This window comes from Carcharhinus amblyrhynchos, chromosome 14 (genome assembly GCF_965287045.1).
Source record: "Carcharhinus amblyrhynchos chromosome 14, sCarAmb.v2.hapA, whole genome shotgun sequence".
In the NCBI taxonomy this organism is placed as follows: Eukaryota; Metazoa; Chordata; class Chondrichthyes; order Carcharhiniformes; family Carcharhinidae; genus Carcharhinus; species Carcharhinus amblyrhynchos.
The window spans coordinates 10,351,742-10,379,208 of NC_137337.1; the positions used below are offsets into that span (position 1 = coordinate 10,351,742).

The 27,467-nt window shown below is 44.0% G+C and overlaps 1 protein-coding gene and 1 non-coding gene across 2 annotated transcripts in view; one reads left to right on the top strand and one right to left on the bottom strand.

Annotated features, from left to right (window-relative positions):
• The window catches only part of ak7b (adenylate kinase 7b), a 51,527-nt gene that overhangs the window by 10,035 nt on the left and 14,025 nt on the right, over positions 1-27,467 (bottom strand). Inside the window, exons 5-13 of the mRNA XM_080202272.1 lie at positions 26,655-26,765; positions 19,412-19,495; positions 13,006-13,094; positions 9,406-9,496; positions 7,207-7,281; positions 5,547-5,696; positions 3,757-3,885; positions 1,966-2,092; positions 864-992 (exon numbers count right to left, since the gene is read on the bottom strand). Coding sequence (XP_080058398.1) covers positions 864-992; positions 1,966-2,092; positions 3,757-3,885; positions 5,547-5,696; positions 7,207-7,281; positions 9,406-9,496; positions 13,006-13,094; positions 19,412-19,495; positions 26,655-26,765 — 985 coding nt within the window. The remainder of the gene's footprint in view (positions 1-863; positions 993-1,965; positions 2,093-3,756; positions 3,886-5,546; positions 5,697-7,206; positions 7,282-9,405; positions 9,497-13,005; positions 13,095-19,411; positions 19,496-26,654; positions 26,766-27,467) is intronic.
• On the top strand, positions 3,091-3,197 carry LOC145352852 (U6 spliceosomal RNA). The gene has a single exon (XR_013888612.1). It is a non-coding gene; the product is annotated as a U6 spliceosomal RNA (small nuclear RNA).

Below are 27,467 nucleotides of genomic sequence, written 5' to 3' on the forward strand. Positions count from 1 at the left end.
TATATCTCCTGCTCTGCCTAAGACTGCAAAAAACTATAAAGGGTTGTGAACGGAGCCTCGTCCTTCATGCAAACCAGCCTCCCATCCACTGACTCTGTCCACATCTCCCGCTGCCTCAGAAAAGCAGCCAGCATAATTAAGGACCCCGTGCACCCCAGACGTGCTCTCTTCCACCTTCTTCCCTCACGAAAAAGATACAAAATCTGAGGTCATATACCAACTCAAGAAAAGCTTCTTCCCTGCTGCCATCAGACTTTTGAATGAACCTATCTTATATTAATTTGATTTTTTTCTACACCCTAGCTATGACTGTAATGCTACATTCTGCACCCTCTCTTTTTCCTTCTCTATGAACGCTATGCTTTGTCTGTATAGCACGCAAGAAACAATACTTTCCACTGTATATTAATACATGTGACAATAATAAATCCAATCAAATCACTGCTGCTCTAAGCACTCATGGTGGAGGGAGCGAATGCTTAAGGTTGAGATGGAATGCAGATCAAATGGGCTGCTTTGTCCTGGATAGTATCGAGCTTGTTGAGCGTAGTTAGAGCGGCACTCCTCTAAGGTAGTGACGAATATGCCATCATACTCTTGAGTTCTGTATTGTAATTGTGACAAATTGATCTAACAATGGACTGAAAAATAACAATGAACAGGATTTGATTTTGTTCAAAAAATGAGTTATCATGGGATGTTCCGTTACTTACCATAAGTATATTTATACATATATCCATTCCTAGCCTCATTCTAATCAAAGTCACTGTGTGTTTCTTTGGGCTTGCATGTCAGGCTGCACTGGGGCTAACTGCAATTCAAGATGACAACTGTGAAATTATATTGAAGTGTATAAAGCTTACCACTGAAGAGTTCCTTGGTTTGTGCATACGTCTTAGGATAACCATCGAGAATAAAACCCTGATTCTGACATGGCATAGATAACAGCTTCTCCCTCACAAACCTGGTGACGAAAGAATCATCAAGGCGACCTACAAAGTTGAAAACAAAAGAGTCCATCAGTTAGATTGTAACAGAAAATGCATTGTTCTCTAAACCAGAGAGCAATTAGAAAAGCATATGGAATCTTGGGCTTTACATTTTGAGGTGCTGTGATTTTTGCAGAGTCAGAGAGACTCCGTGCCTTATCCAAAATGATGCGAGGCACCCAAATCTGGAATATTTATCTTGTTTAACCTTAACCCATCTGGGCCCACTTTAGTTGCTGCATTTTAGAGCCATTTCCCAGTGTGTGACCTACACTTCTAAGAGTAGATTGGTACATGCATAAAAAGTGAATATGGTCTGTGGAATTGTTGGACCGTCAGATTATTTGAGTCTCTATTTTTTAAATTTTGATAAAAACAGTCTGCTGTCTTGATGCTTGCAATTTTATCGGCTGTTTTATGACATATGCCTGATATCATTATAGTATTACTGCCTGATTGCTTCTTAAACATGCTTGGCAGCCTCTGTGGCTTCTTTCAAACTTTTTCCAGCGACAACACACCAAACTCTAGCACCCACCTCCCCCCAGAACAAAAATCCAGCCATTTGGGGGCTGTTTCTCCGCAGGCAGGTGCTGTGAGGGAGGAACTTTCTTGACTCCATGCATCTGCCTTAAGAGGAATAATCCAAGCCAACATAATGGAAATTAGGGTAGTCACCAATCAGTTCCAAGCTGTAAAGGAAATTCATTTTGACTAAAGTTAACAAAATTGTTAAGGGGCGGCTGTCTGCAATGTGAGCTTGTCCTTACATTAAGTACTGATTAATTCTACTGACATAAACTCAAAGGAAAGAATCAATGAAATAAATGATTGGATTAGTATGGTGAGAGGAAGCTATGATAGTACCTATGTAGCCATACATGGACTTACAACTTGATGCAATGTTTAAAAAATTTTGCAACCCTTTATCTTGATTTATTCATAAATAAAAATAAATGCATTTATTATTCGTTACCAGCATTTTGTTCCATATTTTCTTTGACTTGGTCAAGGAGCTCCTGGGCATCTCTGACTGTCACTTCATCACCTTCTTCTTCAGCTTCTTCCTCTTCCTCAATTTCAGGCTGTGTAATTTTTAATTCCTAAAATGATGAACATTTAGTTTGAAACAAAGCTGTGAAAATAACTCACAATTTGCTTTTTTTCAAAGTAGACCTCAGCTAAGTTCAGTCGGCAGAAGCCACGTGGCATTCATAGAATCCCTACAGTGCAGAAGGAGGCCATTTGGCCCATCAAGTCTGCACAGACCACAATCCCACCCAGGCCCTATCCTGATAACTTCATGCATTTACCCTAGCTAGTCCCTGTGACACTAACGGGAAATTTTAGCATGGCCAATCCACCTAACCCGCACGTCTTTGGACTGTGGGAGGAAACCAGAGCTCCCGGAGAAAACTTATGCAGAACGTGCAAACTCCACACAGTGACCCAAGCCGGGAATCAAACCCAGGACCCTGGTGCTGTGAGGCAACAGTTCTAACGCTGTGTCACTGTGCCATCATCTCTGGTCAGTGCTGAGTCACATGTCTCAGTTAAGGTGAAAGAAAGTATACTCCAATTGGCTTCAGTGCCTCTAGGCTAAGGAGGACCAGATCACCTTCTATGCAGTATCTGCTCCTCTGGAAGGAACATGAATTATGCAAACATCAGCAGATAACAGGACTGTGATTCATCCATAGTTGAATAGCTTGCTGCCAATTGCTTAGGTTACACACGAAGAACACACACGTTAATGAGGAGGCTGGCAGCCATTAAACCACACACGAGCTATCGAGGAGAAAAATAAACTTGCAACAAAAAAAACACAAAAAGTAACCGGATGCTTGTAACACTGCAATATTTCTGGAGAAGCAAATCAATGAAATCTGCACAGGGACAAGTGACCGCAGAAAAGTGACCACATGCTCCCCATGTGTAAATGGAATGAGGGATCAGGGAAGTTTGGAGAATCTTAAGTATTACTCTTGTCAAAGTGGGCAATTAAGATGGATCACATGGAGACATACAAGATATTAAACAGTATAGATTATTGTTTCAAAGTGACCCAGAAATAAATGGAGCAGAGGGCATGGATAGTAATATGCTCACTTTGGCAGCACATACATCAAAATTGGAACAATACAGAGAAGATTAGCATGGCCCCTGTGCAAGGATGATATGCAAATTCATGAAGCGATCCATATTTTATGGGTGGCAAGGTGGCACAGCGGTTAGCAATGCTGTCGCACAGCGTCAGGGACTCTGGTTTGGTTCCCGGCTTGGAACACTGTCTGTGCAGAGTCTGCATGTCCTCCCCGTGTCTGCATGAGTTTCCTCCGGGTGCTCCAGTTTCCTCCCACAGTCCAAAAGACATGCTGGTTAGGTGCATTGGCCGTGCTAAATTCTCCCTCAGCGTACCCGAACAGGCGCCAGAATGTGGCAACTAGGGGATTTTCACAGTAACTTCATTGCAGTGTTAATGTAAGGCTACTTGTGGCAATCAATAAATAAATACATTTATTAAAATAAATAAATTAGTTCAAAGGAAACTTAAACCTAGTTCAGGGATAAAAGGTTTGCTCAAAGAGTGAATTGTGTGAGGAATAATCTGCCAGGCAGGGTAGAGGAAGTAAGAACATTGGGATTCTTTAACATAAAACTGGATGGTACTTTTAGAAAGTATGGGTACAGGAGGGTTACGCTTGAATGGGTCAAGAGGTCTTTTTTCATTTCTGACTCTTCTTATGTCTAGTTAGAACAAACATACCAGATTTGCTATAGCCTCGTCAATGACATCTTTTATTTTGATGTGGTGCAGCTTGTAGTGCTTGGCCAACTTTTCTGCCACCGAGGTTTTCCCCACTGCAGGGGGTCCCAGAATAGCGATTTTTAGTGGCTGTGGAAATTAAAGTAATTGCTAAAACACATTTATCTGAATATGAAAACATCCTACAAGGCTTTCAGAAAGTAAAGGAAATATTCTCCAGCAGGAAAGCAGAAGACAAACATGGAGGGAGCAGTGAAATGCTTTACTGACTATTTAGCAAACACAGTAAGAAGTCTCACAACACCAGGTTAAAGTCCAACAGAGTTATTTGGCAGCACTAGCTTTCAGATGAGGTAACAGAGGGGAGCCAAATATAATCCAGAATGATCCAAGGTCTTCAGAATAGAATGGGAGAAAATTGAAGAGGCAAGGGGACTACGTTGGAAATAAATACTATTGTTCTTCTAACTTTAAGAAGTATCCAGTGCAAAATTTCTCACTGTCAACTATAGGGAAAGAATGAATGGTCCAAAGAATGGGGTGGGTGAGTGTAGGTGGCATCAAAGCATCTTTACTGACTGTAATAAAAGCTGAAAAAGCTGGAAATGCTCAGCAGATGAAGAAAACATTTATGAAGAGAGAAACAAAGTTAACAGTTCAAGTCCTTTCATTGGAATGTGTTTGCTTCCCCATACGTCGTCAGGTGACTGAAGGAGCCTGAGATGCCGAAAGCTAGTGCTGCCAAGTAAACCTGTTGGATTTTAACCTGGTGTTGTGAGACTTCTTACTGTGCTTACCCCAGTCCAACATCATATTTAGCAAACATACAGGCTCCAAATTTAACTCCTGGCATGTTTTGGATGGGTAAATGGTGCGGTGAGTATTTTAACTCCCAGGCCTCATTAACATGTTTTTCAGTCCACTCCCCACCCATGTGGAAAGATGGGAAATAATTATTGACCTCTACACAGAAGGTGTTGGGGAAAAGGCAGAGAGGGGTTTTGGGAGGGTCACATTGAAGGGAAACTGGGAGGAAGGAGGTCTTTTCTTGTGGGGCCTAGTGGAATATTCTGATTTGCAGATTATTCAGCAATGAAGCAGAGGTGCTAAAACAATGCATTTCAAACATGCAGTCCCATAAAATTGAAGCCGATAAAAGAGACTATAAAAATAAATATGGATGGAATTACTTTGGGGGTCAGGTTGTCAGCACTTGGCACCTGTACATAGAATTGGCTGAAGGTTTGAACACGCCAGGTTTTGGTTGACTTATAAAGAATAGCCATTTGAATGGGGTAACAGAGGGGAGCCAACAATAATCCAGAATGATCCAAGGTCTTCAGAACAGAATGGGAGAAAATTGAAGAGGCAATGGGACTACATTGAAAATAAATACTATTGTTCTTCTAATTTTAAGAAGTATCCAATGCAAAATAACAGCAAAATTTCTCACTGTCAACTATAGGGAAAGAATGAATGGTCCAAAGAATGGGGTGGGTGAGAGTAGGTGGTGTCAAAGCATCTTTACTTACTGTAATAAAAGCTGAAAAAGCTGGAAATGCTCAGCAGGTGAGGAAAGCATTTATGAAGAGAGAAACAAAGTTAACAGTTCAAGTCCTTTCATTGGAATGTGCTTGCTTCTGCTTTCCCCATACGTCATTATTTCTATATATGAAAGAATTAAGTAGGAGGCTGAACATAAAATTCCAGATACTTAAACAGCCCAAAGAAATTCTGTAAAAAGATCTCCATGAGAAATGATCAATCACTGAGATAATGAATCACCTTACCAGAAGCGCTCGAGATTGCTTGTACTCTTTAATAAGGTTCTGAATATTCTCCACAACACCAGCTTCAGCCACCCAGTGGATGTTGAAGTTTTCCTTGATGAAAAAGGCCTCCAATGTCAGATTCACCATCAAGTGGTCAAGATCTGATTGCTGTTGGAACAGAAAGTGAAATTAAAGACTAAAACTTCAAATTTTGAAAGGCGAAATTAAATAAAGAAAATGTTTCGAGGAAGTTTTGCCTTGTCGGTGAAGATAGAATTACACTAGCAATGTCCAAGGTGTGCTAGGTGAAAGATTCTGGTGAAACAAGCCAACTCAAAATGTCATACAACACAATAGATGCTGGAAATCTGAAATAAAAATGGAAAATGCTGGAAATATTTGGCAGGTGGAGTGAGAGAAACGTTTCAGGTCAAAGATATCTCTCAGAAATCTAAGGCATTATCAATCTGAAATGTTAACTGTTTCTCTCTCTCCACAGATGCTGCCTGACCTGTTGAGTATTTCAAGCATTCTCTGTTTTTATGCCAGTGAACACATTAGCTTGCCTTTTCTTTTTCAGATAATGAAGAAGCTCCTCTCTATTTCTGTATTCTATCATTTGTAATGCCCACTACTTGAAATGTTTGTAGAAAATAAGCTAGTGTCACCTCTTCCTTCTCCCTTACACTGCTCAGCACCCATAGTATGTTTGCAACTGTTCCTGCCTCGTGTTTTCTCTTCCGATAATTTGTCCAGTTTTATTCTGCTCCCTCTTAAATCTGCCTGCCAACTTGTCTTGCCTCCAATTTACTGCCCATTCCTGCTTCCTACATTCTCCAGCTTTGTTTCTTCCTTTTAATCTCCGTAGCCAACTTCTCTTTCTTTTCTCATTCTCACGCTGCTCTTTTTCTGCCCTTTTCCAGCAATGGTTTCTAATGAGGCAAGTGCAGCATGCCAAGAGCCTATAGTTCAATGAAACCATCCCAACTTTATGACAGAAACATAGGCTGGACAAATTTTCACGTATGAATGCTATGGAAGAAAGTACATTCAGCAGTGACAATGTTTTGGAAATAACCCACTTTCTTTGTTCTTAGAACATGGGCAACACTGGCAAAACTGCAAATGATGTGGAGATGCAAGCATTGGACTGGGGTAAACACAGTAAGAAGTCTCACAACACCAGGTTAAAGTCCAACAGGTTTATTTGGTAGCAAACGCCACTAGCTTTCGGAGTGCTGCTCCTTCATCAGGTGAGTGGGGAGTTCTGATCACTTTCTATGCCCTGTTTGTGATCAGAACTCCCTACTCACCTGACGAAGGAGCAGTGTTCCAAAAGCTAGTGGTGTTTGCTACCAAATAAACCTGTTGTTCCAAACTGCAAATGCCATGGAAAGCCAATTTGTTACTTTGAATCATAGAATCATAGAACCCTACAGTGCATAAAGAGGCCCTTCGGCCCATCGAGTCTGCACCAAACACAATCCCACCCAGGCCCTACCCCCATATCCCCACATATTATACCCACTAATCCCTCTAATTTACACATCCCTGGACACTATGGGGCAATATCTTAGCACAGCCAATCAACCTAACCCGCACACCTTTGGAATTTGCTGAATACAATGGAAACTCAAACAGTTAAGCGTGAACATAGTTAAATAAATGATGTACTGACTGTCAAGTCATAGCTGAGTAGGGCATCTTCTTCAGGAATGTGTTGGATCTTGCCAGGTCCAAGTTTGCTGATCGCCTGTTAGGATAATTATTATATTTACTCGGTTTCTCAAAATAATACTACTGGATTTGACATTCGACTATTCTTTAGAGACCTCTCAATTTCCTGGTATTTGAAAACCCTGTCCAAGGTAGAATTAAGCAATGCAGATCAGGAGATCAATCACTAAATTTCCTATGCTGATATAGTTGATCCTATATGAGGAATATGCATATAAAAAATGAATTATCATGTCTAAATGTCTCAAAGCACTTCACAAAATGAATTTCTTGTGAACTCTATTATATAAACAAAAGAGGGATATATACTGTACTAATAAATCTCACAAACAGAATTGAGGTAAATGACCAGCTAATCTGTAGTATTGGTTGGGAGCAATATTGAGCAGGACACCAAGAAAACTCTGTATTTCTTTGAAAATTGTCAAAGCAACTTTAACATCCATATGAAGCACTGCAACGGAATGATGCCCAGCATGTCAGCTCAAAGAAAAAATGTCCCAACACTGCAGAAGCTGGTAAGCACACAATTTTGCACCACTGGCCTCCATGCCAGTTTGGTGCCCTGATCCCAATCCCATTTTGTATGAAGCCACCCACGAGAAAGTGGTGGACAATCTTTTTTTTAATTCATTCGTGGGACATGGGTGTCGCTGGCTGGCCAGCATTTGTTTCCCATCCCTATTTACTCTTGAGAAGGTGATGGTGAGCTGCCTTCTTGAATCGCTGCAGTTCATTCACTGTGAGTTGACCCTCAATGTCGTTAGGGAGGGAATTCCAGGATTTGGACCCAGCGACTGCAATGGAACAGCGACATATTTCCAAGTCAGGATGGTCAGTGGCTTGGAGGGGAATTTGCAGGTGGTGATGTTCCCATGTAGCTGCTGCCCTTGTCCTTCTAGATGGACGTGGTCATGGGACTGGAAGGAACTGTCTAAAGATTTTTGGTGATTTGCTACAGTGCATCTTGTAGATAGCACACACTGCTGCTACTGAGCGTCAGTGGTGGAAGGAGTGGATTTTTGTAGACGTGGTGCCAATCAAGCGGGCTGCTTTGCCCTGGGTGGTGTCAAAGTTCTTGAGGCAAATTATAGTTTAGTTATGGAACGTATTAAGTCCTCAGTCACATGCTGACAGGAACTTCTAGTCAATCAGCAATGTGAATAGTCCATGTTGACCTGGATCTCAACGGGCTCAGGGCTGGGTTGGGCCTCAATCGATTATGGACCCAGTCCCTGATCTATGAATGAATAAGTTCAAGGCTGAATTATTCAACCAATTTTGTGGAAGTGGAGATGTAGGGAGGGTTGGTCGCATGTTTCGCAGGTACAGCAAGCAATTAGAAAGGCAAATGCAATGTTGAACTTTATTGCAAGGTGGGGATTGAATATAAAAGTAAGGAAATCTTGTTATAACTGTACAGGAAATTGGTATGACCACACCTGGAGTACCATGTTCAGTTTTGCTTTCCTTATTTAAAGAAGTTTATACTTGCACTATAGGCAGTTCAGAGGTTTACTAGGTTGATTTCCAGTGATTCCTTATAAATGTTTGAATGACAAGAGAGCCAAAGGTTAGCATTAGGAAGGAAGGCAGAATAACGGCCACAATCAAATCAGCAAGCTCAAGGGGACAAATGGTCAGTCCTGCTCCTATTTCTTATGTTCCTTTATTTTGTAGGTTGAAATTAAGTTAATGCAAGATCTATCATTGGAAGTATTTATATGCTGCAATGACCTATATACTCTATAAGGGTACATAACACAATCAAAATAGAACAGATTGAAACTTAACCTCTTAAATTATAGCAGTTATAACACATAACTAATATGGGATTCCCCCCTCCCCCCAACATTGTGTTTTGTGGAGGTGGCCCACCATTGGCTGGTGGCAGGATCTTCCAGTCCCACTGTAGCAATGGGGGTTACTGTTGCTCACATCCTCCACTGCCAGGAACCCCACAGTTGGACGTTACTGTCATCAGGACAGGAAGATCCTGCCAACAGGAAAAGGCGGAATATCCCATCCTAAACTTCCAAAATATTTTATTAGCTGTAAAACACTTTGGAATAACCAGTGGAAGTAAAAGGGGCTATATAAATACACATCCTTCTTTCAGGAGGGATCTCCAATTGTTTACCTTGACTATATCTTTCAGCTTGTGCTTTGAGTCATCCAGTGCAAGAATGTAGTATGATTTTGGCTTGCGTTCCATTATATTTTGTAACACTCTGCAAGATAAGGCCAAAAAAAGTCAATTCTTTGAATCAACAAAGAATCACACATTCCCTGGTCCACTGATACTGGAATAACCACATGGTGTCCTTTACTTCCAACCTGCCTGGAAATTTGAGATAATTTACTAAACAAAAATAATCCATCCAAATGAAGGTGGTATTTCAGCAAGACTAAATTAAAGGGTGATTTTCTGATCTCAGTGGGAGAAGTCACACTTGCAAGGATTTGAAGAATGAGATACATTATACCCACAAGATTGCACTCCTATTCTCTGTCCTGCATTCCCACTTAGAACAGTTCCCCAAAGCGAATGTGTAATTACCCTTCATCGCACTTCTGTTGATTGTAAAATTCTTTATTTATTCCCCCCTGTCCTGTTGCTGTTAAAACCAAAGGAAGGTGGTTGTGGAGGACAATCATCTCAGCTCCGGAATTCATGAGTTTCAGGAGTTCTTCATGGAAGTGTCCAAGTCCCAATTGCTTCATCAGTGACCATCCCTCCATCATAAGGTCAGGCACAGGGATGTTTGTTAATGATTGCAATTTTCAGTTACATTTACAATTGCTCAGCCAATGAACTGTTCCATTCTGCATGCAACAATCAGGTCTGGGCTACTGAGTGGTGCCACACAAGTGCCAGGCTGACCATTTCTAACAAACAAATGTAACTACCACCCCTTGATATTTAATCACATTGCAGAGGTCAAATTCCCTGATATAAACAATCTGGGGGAGTTCACTAATGACTAGAAACTTAACTCGACCAGTCACGTAAATAGTCTGGCTACAGCAGCATGTCAGAGACAGAATATTCTGTGCTAACTGACCCAATAATCTGCTTATTTTGTAATATTTATTAAGGAATAATATTGACTCGGACAGTGGTGGTAAGTCCCCTTATCTTTTTGAAATAGTAAGGGTTCTTTTACATCTACCTGGGGGAGCAGATGGGGCCTTAGTTCAATGTCTCATCAGAAAGATGGCACCTCTAACACTCCCTCAGTACTGCACTGGTGTGTCAGCCTTGATTTTTGTGCTTAGATCCTGGAGTGACATTTGAACCCACAACCCTCTGACTCAGAGCTGAGCATGCTACTAACTGAGCCAAGGCTGTGGTTATGTTTGATGCTGATGACTTTTTTAAAGTACATTTCCATTTAACTTCCTATACACTTTGTTCTCTAGTTCTGAAAACAATGGTATGTGCCTCAGTAGAGGCATAAACATTTGTGTAACTTAAACAAAAGAAGGCAATGAGACCCCACAAGATATGACTTTGTTTGAGAATAGTACTTGATGTTATTTTTAAAAATGTCAATTAATATTTTTACAACTGTATTTTTCCCAAGCATAATGAAGTCCTTTGAACAAAAGATAAGAGGTTCTCTGTAAGGCTCAGCAATTTTATTAAACAACTGAGTCATTCAACTGAAGATGATCTTGGGTTCAGTACCTTGTGATTAGCTACACAAATTCAACTGAGTTTTGGGAAAAGTTAGGGGAGCCATTGTTGATATCACACTTAACTCAGCAAGAGCCCTGTTTGAAATTCTGTTTTGCTGAAGTAACGAGAACTAAATATCAAGTGAGTAGGTGGTCAATTGGATACTGCTGTTTTATAATGCACACAAAATCTAAGTTAATTCCCATTTTCAGACTTTGATAAGAGCAAAATCTGGTATGGGTGTGAAGTTGCTATGGTTCAATGTCCTGCCAAGACTCACTGTCAGGGTTCACACTGAATAACTGAATTGTGCACTGTCCGTGGCTAAGTTGGTTCTCCATCAGAAGGTTGCAGGTTCAAGTCCCACTTGAACCTGCAACAAAATGCATGAGTCGCAAAAACCCAGCTTGCAGGTGCAGCAGGTGGTCAGGAAGGCGAATGTGATGCTGGCCTTCATAGCGAGGGGGATTGAATATAAAAGTAGGGAGGTCTTGCTGCGGCTGTATAGGGCATTGGTGAGGCCGCAGCTGGAGTACTGTGTGCAGTTTTGGGTGCCGTACTTACGCAAGGATATTTTGGCCTTGGAGGGAGTGCAGAGGAGGTTTACTAGGCTGATGCCGGAGTTGAGGGGGTTGAGCTATGAGGAGAGGCTGAATAAACTAGGCTTGTACTCGTTAGAGTTTAGAAGAATGAGGGGAGATCTCATTGAGACGTATAAGATGATGAATGGGATGGATAGGATAGAGGTGGAGAGACTCTTCCCGCTCAGAAAGGACAGTAGGACTAGGGGGCACAGCCTCAAGATAAAGGGGGGGCGGTTTAGAACGGAGTTGAGGAAGAATTTCTTCACTCAAAGGGTGGTGAATCTCTGGAATTCTCTGCCCGTTGAAGTGGTGGAGGCTACCTCGCTAAATATTTTTAAGAAGTGGGTTGATGGGTTTTTGATAAGAGAGGGGATTAAGGGTTATGGGGAGAGGGCGGGAATGTGGAACTGAACCACGACAGATCAGCCATGATCTTATTGAATGGCGGGGCAGGCTCGAAGGGCTAGATGGCCTACTCCTGCTCCTTTTTCTTATGTTCTTATGTAAAATCAAGCCTGATCCTCTTGCACTGAAGGAATGCTGCATGTTTTGACTTGGCATCTTTCATGAGACATTAAACTGAGGCCCTTTTTACCCTCTCGGGTGAACATAAAAATCCCAGGGAGCTATTTCAAAGAAAATTAGAGGAGTTATTGCCGGTGTCCCGATCAATATTTATCCCTCAATCAACCTCACAAAACAGGTTATCAGTTTATTATTGCCCCATTGCTGTTTGTGGGAACTTAGTGTGTGCACATTGGCTGCTACATTACACAGTGACAACACTTCTAAAGTACTTTAATGGCTATAAATCACTTTGAGACGCCCAATGCTGTTCATGAGAGAAGCTACGTAAATGTAAGTCTTTTTCTTTTCAAGCAACACTTAGACAAAATGCAGGAAGTTAACCAATACTCATGATATTGTGGTCCAACAAGAGGACAAAACATCCTGCTGAAGAGAAAGATATTCCTCCTTCCACTTCAGTGTTTGGGGTTACTATGTGATGGAATAATAAGGGTGAGTACAGCAAGCCTTGCAATAAATCAATTACAGCCACGAGGAATCTATCTCTACTGCTAAATCACATCTTTAAATTGTTGAAGAAAATTACAAATTTGAAGAAATTGGCTATACAAAGTATGGCTTTCACCGCAGGCTGAGGATGGCAAAGGACCAGTTCCCTCAGACACCCAATTAACTTAAAAGACAGGTAAAGAGCCGACAGGCTTACAATGCTATAATAGTAAAAACAAAATACTCTGGATGCTGGAAATTGGAAATACAAACATAAAAGGTAGGTCTGCAAGCAAGATTGTCCAATTCTGATGGTAACAACAGAATTGCTGTAGTATCAGAATTCCGATCTCAGGACAATTGGCTAAATTTTACTTCTGAAGTTAAATTGAGAAAAAAAGTGCTGCTGATATCCTTGACTTGATAGTGAAATTCTTCCTTTTTGTTCTATACTTACGAAGCTAAGTCTTTGACGTGAATGGTTGGAAGAATATTTTTACCCTCTCCAAAGCATGATACAGCTGGATTCAGCCCGAGCCAGGACTCCTGAATATAGAAAGAAGTATTCATGTGAGGTCAGAATTCCCGTTACTGGCATAATGTTTGAAATATGCCAAACCCCATGAGAATTGTACCACCTCATCAAACAACACAATCGCACAGAAGGTCATCAGTAACAGACCAAGATCACATCCATTTTTGACACATCTAGTGGAACAAAGATGTGAAATGACATAATCATCAGATGATGCTGTCCTGTCACAATAAAATTGGATGCATCTTAATTATAACAATATTTTTCTTTAGACAGCATCTTTCACGTACTAAAACACCTCAAGATGCATCACAAGAGCATCATACATAACATCAAATACTGAGTCACATAAGGTTCTCTTGGACAAATGGCCAAAAGCTTCGTCTAAAAGATCATTTTTAAAGAGCGTCTTCAGTAAAGAAAAAGAGGAAGAAGGGCAGAGACTTTTAGGTGTGAATTCAGAGCTCAGGACCTGGCCAGCAATAGCGGAGCAATTAAAATCAGGGATCATAGAATCATTTATTATTTATTAGTCACAAATAAGGTTTACATCAACATTGCAATGAAGTTACTGTGAAATTCCCCTAGTTGCCAACTCCGGCATCTGTTCAGGTCAATGCACCTAACCAGCATGTCTTTCAGGCTGTGAGAGGAAACCAAAGCACCCGGAGGAAACCCATGCAGACATGAGGAGAATGTGCAAACTCCACACAGACAGTGACCCAAGCTGGGAATCGAACATGGATCCCTGGTGCTGTGAAGCAGCAGTGTTACCCACTGTGCCACCTTGCCGCCCGTATATCGTGCAGAAGTGGCCCTTTGGCCCATCGAATCTGCACCGACACATTAGAAACACCTGAACTCCCACCTAACCCCATCTGCGAGCACTTGGCCTATAGCCCTGATGTGCCAAGTGCTCATCCAGACATTTTTTAAAGGACATGAGGCAACCTGCCTCTACCACCCTCCCAGACAGCACATTCCAGACCATCACCATCCTCTGGATGGTTTTTCTTCACATCCCCCCTAAACCTCCTGCTCCTCAACTTGAACCTATGTGTCCTCGTGATTGACCCTTCAACTAAGGGGAACAGCTGCTTCTTATCCACTCTGTCCATGGCCCTCAATGTTCGTGAGGTCAAAATTAGATGAGCATTCTAATATCAGATGTTGTGGGGATAGAGGAGGCTATAGAGATAAGAAGTGGCAAAACCATGGAGGCTTAGGAAATATGGATCGGAATATTAAAACCAAGGCATTGCTTGACCAAGTGCCAGTATAATTCGGCGAGCATTGGGATGCGTTGGAGCCGACGAGGGAGCGAGCTATCTTGGATCTGGTGTTATGTAATGAGGGGGGTAGAATTAGAGACCTTGTGGTGAAGGATCCTCTTGGGGAGGGTGATCATTGTATGGTGGAGTTTCTGGTGCAGATGGAGGAGGAGAAAGTGGGTTCCCAGACACGCGTCCTTTGTTTGAACAGAGGGGAGTACGGTAGGATGAGAGGAGAATTGGCGAATGTTGACTGGGGGAGCGCGTTGGAAGGTAGGTCTGCTGAGGAGCAATGGAGGATCTTTAAGGAGATCTTTCTTGGTGCTCAGCAGAAATTTATTCCGATGGTTAAAAAGGACCGTAGGAGGAGAGGTAATCAGCCGTGGATAACGAAGGAGGTGAAGGAAAGTGTTAAATTAAAAGCGGAGGCGTTTAGAGTAGCTAAGAGTAGTGGGCGAGAAGAGGATTGGGAGAGGTTTAAATGTCAACAAAGATTGACAAAGAAGTTGATAAAGAAGGGTAGGAGAAACTACGAAGCTGGGCTAGCGCTTAATATAAAAAAGGATAGCAAGAGTTTTTATAAATATATAAAAAGGAAGAGGCTGGCTAGGGTGAATGTTGGACCCTTAGAGGATGAGAGGGGGGACTTAGTGGTAGGGGATGGGGAAATGGCTGAGGTCTTGAATAACTTTTTTGTTTCTGTCTTCACGGAGGAGGATGTGAATAATTTGCCGGGTGTTAGCGATGGAAAGGTGGTAGGACTGGAGGATCTCAATGACATTATTGTTACTAGAGAGGCGGTGCTCGACAGACTGGAGGGACTGATTGTGGACAAGTCCCCAGGACCGGATGGAATGCATCCGAGGGTTCTGAAAGAAATGGCGGAGGTGATAGTGGATGCCTTGGTGGTTACTTTCCAAACGTCGCTGGATTCCGGGGAAGTGCCGGAAGATGGGAAAACGGCTAATGTTACGCCGTTGTTTAAGAAGGGTGGCAGGCAAAAGGCAGGGAATTATAGGCTGGTTAGTTTAACGTCTGTTGTAGGTAAATTGTTAGAATCCGTCATCAAGGAGGAAATGGCGAGGCATCTTGAGGGGAATTGCTTGATAGAGCAGACACAGCACGGTTTCGTTAAGGGGAAGTCGTGTCTGACAAATTTATTGGAGTTCTATGAGGATGTGTCCAGGGCGGTGGATAGAGGAGAGCCGGTGGATGTGGTCTTTCTTGATTTTCAGAAGGCATTTGACAAGGTACCTCACAAGAAGTTATTGCAGAAGGTCAGGGGACATGGAGTTGGGGGTAGGGTGTTAGCGTGGATAGAGGATTGGTTGTCTAATGGGTGCTATTCGGATTGGCGGTTGGTGACTAGTGGAGTGCCCCAGGGGTCGGTGCTGGGGCCTCAGCTATTTACCATTTACATAGATGATCTGGAGGAGGGAACCGAGTGTATGGTGTCGAAATTTGCTGATGACACCAAGATTGGTGGAACGGCAAATTGCGCGGAGGGTGTGGAGAGTCTGCAGAAGGATCTAGATAGGCTGGGTGAATGGACCAGGAACTGGCAAATGGAATTTAATGTTGGCAAGTGCGAGGTGGTCCACTTTGGTAGGAATAATGGTAGGAAGGACTATTACTTACGTGGCGAAAAACTGCAGCAGGCGACGGTGCAGAGGGACCTCGGGGTCCTTGTGCATGAGTCGCAAAAACCCAGCCTGCAGGTGCAGCAGGTGGTCAGGAAGGCTAATGGGATGCTGGCCTTCATAGCGAGGGGGATTGAATATAAAAGTAGGGAGGTCTTGCTGCAACTATATAGGGCATTGGTGAGGCCGCAACTGGAGTACTATGTGCAGTTTTGGTCGCCGCACTTACGCAAGGATATTTTGGCCTTGGAGGGAGTGCAGAGGAGGTTTACTAGGCTGATGCCGGAGTTGAGGGGGTTGAGCTATGAGGAGAGGCTGAATAAATTAGGCTTGTACTCGTTAGTTTAGAAGAATGAGGGGAGATCTCATTGAGACATATAAGATGGTGAATGGGATGGATAGGATAGAGGTGGAGAGACTCTTCCCGCTCAGAAAGGACAGTAGGACTAGGGGGCACAGCCTCAAGATAAAGGGGAGGCGGTTTAGAACGGAGTTGAGGAGGAACTTCTTCACTCAAAGGGTGGTGAATCTCTGGAATTCTCTGCCCGTTGAAGTGGTGGAGGCTGCCTCGCTAAATATTTTTAAGACGCAGGTTGATGGGTTTTTGATAAGCAAGGGGATTAAGGGTTATGGGGAGAGGGCGGGAATGTGGAACTGAGCCACGACAGATCAGCCATGATCTTATTGAATGGCGGGGCAGGCTCGAAGGGCTAGATGGCCTACTCCTGCTCCAATTTCTTATGTCCTTATGTTCTTATGACAAGGATAGGACCAAGTTGAGCAAAACATGGGCAGTCGAGTTTTGTATGACCTCAAGATTATGGAGGGTAGAATAGAGATCAGATAGAAGTGCATTGGATTAGTCTAGTCTTGACATATCTAAGGTATGAATGAGGGTTTCAACATCAGATTACCTTTCCTCAGATATCTGCAGAAATCTGCTTCTTTTCAAAAAAGTATCTGAAGTAAAACAGCCAACCAACTACCTAACTAAGGGTAGAAGGTGGTGTAGTGGCTATGTCACTAGATTTATAATGTGGAGATGCCGGTGTTGGACTGGGATAAACATAGTAAGAAGTCTCATGACACCAGGTTAAAATCCAACAGATTTATTTGGTAGCAAAAGCCACTAGCTTTCAGAGTGCTGCTCCTTCCTCAGATAAGTGGGCGTTCTGTTCACAAACAGGGCATATAAAGCCATAAACTCAATTTACAAAATAACTTATGATCGGAATGCGAGTCTTTACAGGTAATCAAGTCTTACATTCAAGATAATGTAAGTGGAGAAAGGCTCAAGCACAAGTTAAAGAGATGTGTATTGTCTCCAGACAGGACAGTTAGTAAGATTTTGCAAGCCCAGGCAAGTCGTGGGGGTTACAGATAGTATGACAGGAACTCAAGATCCCTGTTGAGGCCGTCCTCATGCGTGCAGAACTTGGCTATCAGTCTCTACTCAGTGACTCTATGCTATCGTGTGTCGTGAAGACTGCCTTGGAGAACGCTTACCTGAAGATCAGAGGCCAAGTCCCGTGTTCCCCAACAGGAAGAGAACAGTCTTGCCTGGTGATTGTAGAGCGGTGTTCATTCATCCGTTGTCGTAGCGTCTGCATGGTCGCCCCAATGTACCAGGCCTCGAGACATTCTTTTGTGCAGCGTATCAGGTAGACAACATTGGCCAAGTTGCAAGAGTACGTAACATGTACCTGTGGATGTGTTCTCACATGAGATGATGGCATCTGTGTCAATGATCAGGCACGTCTTGCAGAGGTTGCTGTGGCAGGGTTGTGTGATGTCATGGTCACTGTTCTTCTGAAGGTTGGGTAGTCATGACAAGCCCTTCGTATACCCAGGATCTGCATGAAATAAGGAGGATCACAACAGACAACTCCAGATGCTGAAAGATGCCCTCATAAGAACAGGATATGGTGTTCGACCCATCGATCAACAATTCCAAAGCGCCACAGTGAAAAACCGCACCGACCTCCTCAGAAGACAAACACAGCGGACAGAGTACCCTTTGTTGTCCAGCATTTCCCTGGAGCGGAGAAGCTACGACATCTTCTCCGGAGCCTTTAATGTGTCATTGATGAATTCAAACGTCATGCCAAGGCCACCCCCACACCCCCACTTCTTGCCTTCAAACAACCGCATAACCTCAAACAGACCATCGTCCACAGCAAACTACCCAGCCTTTAGGAGAATAGTGATCACGACACCACACGACCCTGCCACAGCAACCTCTGCAAGACGTGTCGATCATCAACACGGATATCATCATCTCACGTGAGAACACCATCCACCAGGTACACAGTACATACTCCTGAAACTCGGCCAACGTTGTCTACCTGATACGCTGCAGGAAAGGATTTCCCAAAGCATCCTTGGGGAGACCATGTAGACTCTACGACAACGGAGGAATGAACATCGCTTGATAATCACAGGCAAGAGTGTTATCTTCCTGTTGGGGAACACTTCAGCGGTCATGGGATTCGGCCTCTGATCTTCGGGTAAGCATTCTCCAATGCAGCTTTCACGACATAAGACAGCGCAGAGTCGCTGAGCAGAGACTGATAGCCAAGTTCCGCACACATGAGGACGGTCTCAACCGCAATCTTGGGTTCATGTCACACTATCTGTAACCCCCACAACTTGCCTGGACTTGCAGGATCTCACTAACTGTCCTGTCTGGAGACAATACACATCTCTTTAACCTGTGCTTAAGCCTCTCTCCACTCATGTTGTCTGTACCTTAAAGACTTGATTACCTATAAGACTTGCATTCCAACCATTATTTTGTAAATTGTGTTTGTGTCTTTACATGTCCTATTTGTGAACAGAACTCCCACTTACCTGACGAAGGAGCAGCACTCTGAAAGCAATGGCTTTTTCTACCAAATAAACCTGTTGGACTTTAACCTGGTATTGTGAGACTTCTAGATTTATAATCCAGAGGTCCAGACCAGTGCTCTGGGGACACAGGTTCAAATCCCATCATGGCAGCTGATGGAATTTATATTCAATTAATAAATCTGGAATTAAAAGCTCATCTAATTGTGCCCACGAAACCAGTGTTGGAAATCTGCCATCTGGTCAGCCTACTTGTGAATTCAGACCCACCTTCAAGATGCACTTCAGCAACTCACTAAAGTTCCTTTGACAGCATCTTCCAAACCCAAATCCTCTATCACCGAGGTGGATCAGAGAACAAATGGATGGGAACACCACCCACCAAGTTCCCTTCAAGACACACACCATTCTGACTTGGTACTGTATCGCCATTCCTTCATTTTCACTGGGTCAAAATCCTGGAACTCCTTCCGTATATTACAGAATATAAAATAACTGATGCTATGGGGTCAAGTTACTATTTCTGTATCATTAAGACCATCACAAGATGGGTGAAAACATATTCTTTACCTTGAAAAAGTAGTGAAATACACCTTCTTCCATTCCATAAATAAGCCCAGCAGCAATAACATATGTGGTAAACTTGCGTTTTTTCTAAAATAAAACAAATGCAAAATATTTTCTTCACAAATAAACTGATTGATTAATTCAGCATTAATAGAACTAAATCATCCAGCATGTGATAAAATAGATCTTACCAATCATTGGCCATTTAACTACTAATTTCTCCTAGCTGAAAAAACAAAGTGGTAACAAATACTAAACAAACTTTAAAACTGTTAGAGTCTGCATCAAGATCTACTTAAAAATAACTGCACCCCGCACAGAATGTTTTGCGACAGTGGAGGTCACCCAGCATTGGCTGGTGGCGGGATCTTATCCCGCTGCTGTCAATGGGATTCCCCATTGTTTGCACACCTATTGCCATTGGTAGAACTGGAAGATCCTGCCGGCAAGGATGGCCAGAAAGTTCCCGCCATAGGATAACAAGTTATACTGAGCACTTTTTGACTCCACTTTCATGCTATCATCTGTAATTAGGCTTTGTCCTCGTGCTGTCATCAACAGCCGAGCACTGCCTTCACCTGGCAGCATGTATCTTCCATCCTCATCCATCCACTATTCCTATGTTGCTGTCAACATGCAAGAACTCCCAAAACTTGCCCTACAATTTAAAAATTGTTGTTGCAATAGTAATCCTGCTCAGTACGAGAGGAACCACAGGGTTCAGACATTTGGTGTGTGTGCTTGACAGAGGAGCCATTGGTGCGAAACTAGCTCTGGAATTATGACTGAACGTCTCTAAATCACAATCCCACCTATTCCTTTCGCCTCTTCCCATGGAAGAGTTGTATTGGTTTATCCACATTTACATTCATTGCTATATTTACACAATCCATCCAAAAAGATCAATTTCCTCACTTGATATTCTTACTGGCTACGTTAAACATGTAGAATGAGGAATAGATAGGTCAATCGGCCCCTTATGCTATTTAATTAGATCATAGCTGAATTCCATCTTAACTCCATTTATCAGTCTTGGCTCCATAACCATTAATACCCCTACTTAGTAAAAATCCTTTCATCTCACTTTTTTAAGATTAGTCTCAATTACTTTTTAGGGAGAGAAAATTGGCATTGTGATCCAACTGGCCATGATCTAAATTGCCATATTTTAATGTTGTCAATAAAAGTTAATTGGATTCTGTAATAGGCTGGCGACTCACAATGCCAATTGAGTGCTAATGGAGCAAGTTGATAATCTACCCTGTAAAAAAAGTCGATTGTCACCTGAATAATGAAATCATTCCTAACGTATTTCACATTTTCTTGAAGGAAATTGCTGTTGTAAAATGAAACCATGCATTAAATGCAACACAATAGCTGAAATTCTCTAGTCTTGCACAACTTGCTACCGCGACCAGTGAGAACGGAGAATTTGGCGCTCAGCCAAATCTCCATTCAGTCACTGCGGCGGGACCGGAGAATCACAGCTGCGGGCGAGGTCTGAGAATTCCTACCAACACTTCTTCAAATGTGAATTAATGCAATTTGCCCCTTACATCGTCTGAAAATAAAATTTTTCAAAACTGATTAAAAATTGGGAATTAGTAAAGGCATACAAAAACGTAACTTGCTTGAGTCACATATGGCCTGATGGATAGAATGAAATAGGAAATTTATAGACTTGGAGATTCATCCAAAATTACGAACTGAACACCCAAAATACTAGGTGTAAATTATACCTTACATTTCCTACTGCAGTAAATCAAGACGTTTGGCCAAACTAGCACCCCTTAAATTTATATACCCTATTTATCTCAAATACTCAAATGTTGTGTCAGGAAACAGGTAGTTTTAAATAATCTATATTTGTATTTGTGGGTATTCAAAATAAGGCATAGTTTTATGTAAGTTTAATGCTGTGGTTCTGTATTTGAATGGGTTAATGACTTCAGTTTGGTTCAGTTGTCTGTATGGTAATGAGACTTTACGACAGGAAAGCCAATAGGGTTCAAAGGTAAACTAGGTTGTTGCTTAGAAACCAAAGACCACCCTATGTTAGAAAGAGTTTAGTTTTTAGCCAGACTCGGACAGAACACATTGTGGCACAGTGGTTAGCACTGCTGCCTCACAGCGCCAGGGACCCGCGTTCAATTCTGGTGTTGGATCACTATCTGTGTAGAGTTTGCACATTCTCTCCGTATCTGTGTGGGTTTCCTCCAGGTGCTCCGGTTTCCTCCCACAGTCCAAAGAAGTGCAGGTTAGGTTGATTGTCCATGTTAAATTGACCCTAGTGTCATGGAATTAGTAGGGTAAATATGTGGGGTCAGTGCAGACTCAAATGGGCTGAATGGCCTCCTTCTGCACCGTAGGGATTCTATGAGTCTCTGAACAGGGAACAGGGAAAAAGCAGTTTTCCCAAAAAAACAAAAGTCCAGAAGCCAGGAATGTGGAACAAAAAGTGTGGCTGGAACTTTCTGCTGTTCACACCAATGGGATCTTCCAGTTCTGCCAACAGTGCACCCCCACCATAGTTTCTCAGCATGAGAGATGCATTCAACAGGAAACTCCATTGACAATGGTGGGACCAGAAGATCTACCGCTAGCCAATGGCGGGCCTCCACCAAAATATATAGTGGGTTGTGAAGGAAGTCCCACCCTGAATCTCAGGAAGACAGTTAAGTTAAAGGAACAAAGAACAAGGGGTGGAATTTTACGAGAGATTTTTTGAAGTGTCCAGTTAGCGTGAAAACGGGAGAGATCCTGAGTTTTCGGGCAAGTTTTCACGCTGGATCTTGTGCACTCAGTCTTTGAAAGAGTGAGCCAGACCATTTCGAGCAGCTAGAGGCAGTGGGCAGGGTTTAGCTCACCAGACCCCCAGCAGCTCAGATTGGAGCCACAAACTGTGCAAACACAGAAGAAGTGAAAAATAAAGCAGCTCTCCTGACAGAACCCTCCCAGGCCTGATACAGCCAGCCACTCCCCACCACGGACATAGGAGCCCCTCCCAACATTACTGACCCCATTACACCCCCCAACCCCCAGATCCCTTTGGACATGGCCCCCTAATCATCATGATGTGGATATGCCGGCGTTGGACTGGGGTAAACACAGTAAGAAGTCTGACAACACCAGGTTTCAGTACAACCGATTTATTTGATAGTAAATTCACTAGCTTTCGGGTTAGCCCCTTCGTCAGGTGAATGATCATCTAATCATCCCCACTCCTCCCTCTCCCGCCCCAATGGCTGACTGACGTGATCCTTTTTCTCCGATGCTCCTGCTCATCACAGAGGCACAAATCCACTACCCCACCCCGCCTCCGCCTACCCCCAGCCCCATCAGCATACCTGCAAGTGCTGACTTGGCTTCCCCTCCATGGGAACAAGACAAGCTTCATTAAATTTGCTGGAATGCTCTAAGGGACGCATTACTTGCCCAAACTGCCTGCAGTTTGGGCAAGAGAGAACCCCATAAAAACCTCAAGGATGGACAGGCAGGCAGGCAGTGCAAGAAGAAATGGCCTCCAAGAAGACAGCCTCCCATTTTTCAGATCTGGCCAGGTTGCTTACTCCAGTCCAACGCTGGCATCTCCACATCAAGTTGCTCAAGGCAGTGGAGGCAAGGCGGGACACCCTCTTCCCCCCCAGTAGGACATTGTCCCAGGAGAAGAAATGGAAACACAGCCTGGGAGGCCTATGGCAGCATGTGTAAGTGCCAGGGCACTGGACAAGAAAACTGGGAAGCAGTGTCACAAAAGCCTGAATGACCTAATCCAGGCAGCAAGGGTGGGCGTTTAACCTCATATGGCATCTTCCCCCTAAATGACCTCTAGATCTCCCTACCCCAAGCACCTAGCAAGCTTTCAACCCCTGACCCCACGCACCTCCCTTCTCCCCCCCAAGAATATCACAACCCTTGCCCTCTGAGGGACACCCCAGAAACCCTGCAGGGCTCGTGCTATCAGACGGTTGCTCGACGGACACTCGCATGTGAAACTGCTGAGGTCTCCGCTCCCTCTGTCTCCTGCTTCCGCCTTGGAGTGAATGGTGGCCATGTCCTGCCACCAGCGGCCATCTCCCTCCCCTCCTGCGAGTGGTAAGGCCTGGGCCTCCTATGCCCGCAGTTGGATACAAAAATTACGAGGGGCCACGGGCTTAGGGTGAGGGGGGCGAGGTATAATTCGGATGTTAGAGGGAGGTTTTTCACACAGAGGGTGGTGGGGGCCTGGAATGCACAGCCAAGTAGGATGGTGGAGGCAGGCACACTAAAGTTGTTTAAGGCTTACTTAGATAGGCACATGAGAAGACTAGAGATGGAGGGATACAGGAGACTGTTCTTAATAAAGATCAAGAGCCTTGGGCCGTCCCTGGGAATCAATTGATTCCTACGGACCTTCCAACATATTTCATGGCTCACTTGTCTTACTTCTGAGCTTCTGGGGATTCCATAAATGTCTGTCTAAGTTTTGCATGTTTATTGATGCCTTTTCTTTTACTTCAGAGGTGATTCGGTCCGCCTTGTTGTCCAACAAGGGGCATACACGCGGTGGGTTGTGTGAGGGCTGCTCTTGGATGTTGCTTCGAGAGTTGCCTAGTGCTTCACGTCGTTAGTGTACGCTTAAACTGGACCATCTGACGGGCAACATGACAGCTCAGTGACTATCACTGTTTGCTGTGCAGAAACATGGATTTGGGCCAGTGTCTGCGGGAGTTTGCACATTCTCCCTGTGATTGCGTGGGTTTTCTCCGCGTGCTCCGGTTTCCTCCCATACCCCAAAAATGTGCTCTTAGGCTGACTGGTGTAACAAATTGTCCCTAAATTAGTCTTCCCTCAATCTTCCCCAATAGGCATAGACAAAGGTCATAGGTAGAGGAGGGCACTCATAATGTTAAAATGGCGGCGCGGGCTTGTTGGGCCGAAGGGCCTGTTTCCCGTGCCGTGTTGTTCTTTGTTCTTTGTTCATCTTCTTGCTCCTCCTCAGCTCCAGCAGCAACCAAAAGAACAGCAAGATCAATGGGTTGCATTGCAAAAGCCACCTCATCAATCTGAAGCGGAGCTGGGGGGTGGGGGGGGGAGATTTGGGGAAGGGGACAGTTGGATAGGATTAAGGATCTCTGCTTACCCACACCGCAGCAACACTGCCGCCCCATTTCCCCCTCAGAGACCCCAAGAAGCAACACACTCCCCATACCTCCCCCACAGACCCCCAGCAACACACACTCTCCATACTCCCTTCATGAACTCCCAGCAACACATATTCCCTATAACCCCACACACTCCCAGCAACACACATTCCCCATACTCCCCCCACAGACTCCAGCAACGCATACGCCCCACACCCCCTCCACACATGCCCAGCAATACACACTCCCCATATCCCCTTGCACACTCCCAACAACTCACTCCCCACACCCCTGCACACCCCCAGCAACACACAATCCCCATATCCCCACACACCCCCAGCCACACCCTATATCCCTCCATACACCCTCAGCAACACACACTCCCTATATCCCCACTCACAGAAATCCCAGCAACACACCCCCCCATACTCCCTCCATAGACCCAAACAACACACACTCCCATACCTCCCACAAGTCCCACTCATTCTACGCATCCCCCTCCCCCCGCCCCCACTCCCCAACCACTCAAACACACACCCAGAACCCATGCACTAATGGCCACACACAGTGCTGGTTGACTAATCCTGAGGCTGCAGCACTACCACTTCACAGAATTTCCAGCCCATTCCCCACCAGCAACAGTGCTTGCTGCTGCCACTGCTAGGATCCAGAATCAGCACTAAGACCCAAAATCAGCAATCTGACCTGGGTCCATCATGAGAGACCAAAGTCAGTTGCTGTGAATAACAGCAACCCTCCAACCCCCCACATATCTGACCTGAAACGCAACATGCCTACCACAAAACAAAGCAGATACTTACCTCCTCACTCACCCTCTCTGCTCAAGTGCCTGAATGTGACTTTTATACATGAGGTGTTTTCCTGATTGATCTGGCTGCAGGTAACTGGGATGATTGGGAGTGAAGCTCACTAATTACATTGTGATAAATCAAAAAAAAGGCAAATTGATGTTTCGTCCATTTTGGGCAGGGTCTCGATTGCGTCGATTTTGTTTTTCCCTGGTAGAATGGAAATGGGCACAAAAATGGGCGCCATTCCCACCACATGCATCACGCCCGATTTTACAACATTTTCCCACTGTAAAACGGGCACAATGAGGTCGTAAAATTCCACCCATGAAATTGAACAAGGTCCTGTTGGGTGAAATTAAAGTAAAAAGCAGAGAAAGTGCTCTGAGTTAAAGAGAAAGCAGCAAGAGCCCGATTTGGAGAAACCAGAAATCCAAGGTAAATAGAAAGTTTGGTGACATCTAAACACAACCCAGGAAGCAGTGGTGTTATGTTGGCACGGACGTGGCAATCTGAGGCAAAAGATTATTGAAAGGAGAGGTTGAAATCCTGGATGTGGATCCTTGGTGAAGAATCCAAGAAAATTTGTTGTTTGGAAGATTCTAAGACATGTTGCCTGAGAGTGTAGTTTGGCAACACTCATGTGGAAGTCAGAATTCTAGGGAGATCAGTTGGCTCACAGTGTAACAAGCATCTGTGGGGATTTGATGAAAAATCCATGTAAGTTATATTGGAATTCTGAGTGGGACATGTCTGATCACAGTTAGCCTATTGGTTTACATGGACTGTGTATTTACTGAGAACATTGGAGTATATGATCTGTTTTTGTAACTTGTGTTATCCATATAAATTTGTATGCATCTACAAAGATATAGGTGGGATGAAGGAATGGCGTATTATAGTTAATCTTTTCTTGTTGAGTCATGATCTCATTGAATGGTGGAGTAATTCAATGGGTCAAAATTGATGGATCAAATGGCCTACTTCTGCTCCTATGTCTTATGGTTTGATAAATGTTTTATTTGTTGGTTAGAAGTTAATCGGCAGTCCTCAGTTCATTCACATCTCTGAACAAAAAATAAAAGTTACGATCTATCGAGCAAGGTTCCGCCCAGGGATCTATCTGTCCAGTAGTAACATCAGCTGGGATCGTAACAGTCATGCGTTCCACATTCTCGTCACCTTTTGGCTAAAGAAGCTTCTCCTGAATTGTCTATTAGTTTTAACACTAATGTACCACATCAATGTACCACCATTGCAGCTGCACAGGGAAAACTACTTCTCTAAAATTCAAATACTTCTGTGATTACATACAGTTTTTCCAAGTTTGGTAACCAGTTTCTCAAGGCTGAGATGATCCTTAAAATTTGGATGAGCCTTTCTTTTACGATAGTCATCTTCTGTTAAAGGAGCCTCTGGATCATCCTGAGGAAATAAATTAGCAGTCAACTTTATTTTTACATGAATAAAACACATTGAAATTTTATAAGCAAATTTTAAAAATATTTTATGGGTGATTCTCCCATTCTGTTGCGATGCTTTTGTCGCGCAGCGAGCAGGGAAACTCCAGCGGAGGCCGTTTCGCAGGCCTCTACATATCTCCCATCACCGGACTTTTGGTGCCGTCAGCTCTGTGGGAAGCTGGCAGCCTGACCAGGCTGGAGTGAACGGAGGGGAAATCAAGGACCTCACCAAAGTGTTGGGCACTGGGGAGGGGTGCCTGCTGGGCATTGCCACTTGCCAGAGCCAGCCTGAGCCCCTGGCACTGCTCAGGGGCCGAAGTGCCAAAGCCCAGGGGGCACCTTGACACTGCCTTCCAGGGAATGGGGCAATGCCAAGGGGGTGTGGCCAAATGGGAGCAGGATGGGGAAGGGGATGATCTGTTGGGGTGGGCGTTCCACTCTGCACTTTGAGCTGAGTGACAGAGCGTGGGAGGCCAGTGATCGGGGCTGACCATTGGAGTTGGGGAGTCAAGCTGTTTGGGGAGCGGGGGGGGCACCTGAGGCCGCAGGGGGAGTGGGTTGGGACTGCCTGAGGAAAGTGGGAGTTGAGGCTGGCTGGGCATGTTTGGGGGGTGGAGGGGAGCCAGTGATCGGGCCATGAGGGACTCCCACAGCTGGCAATGCA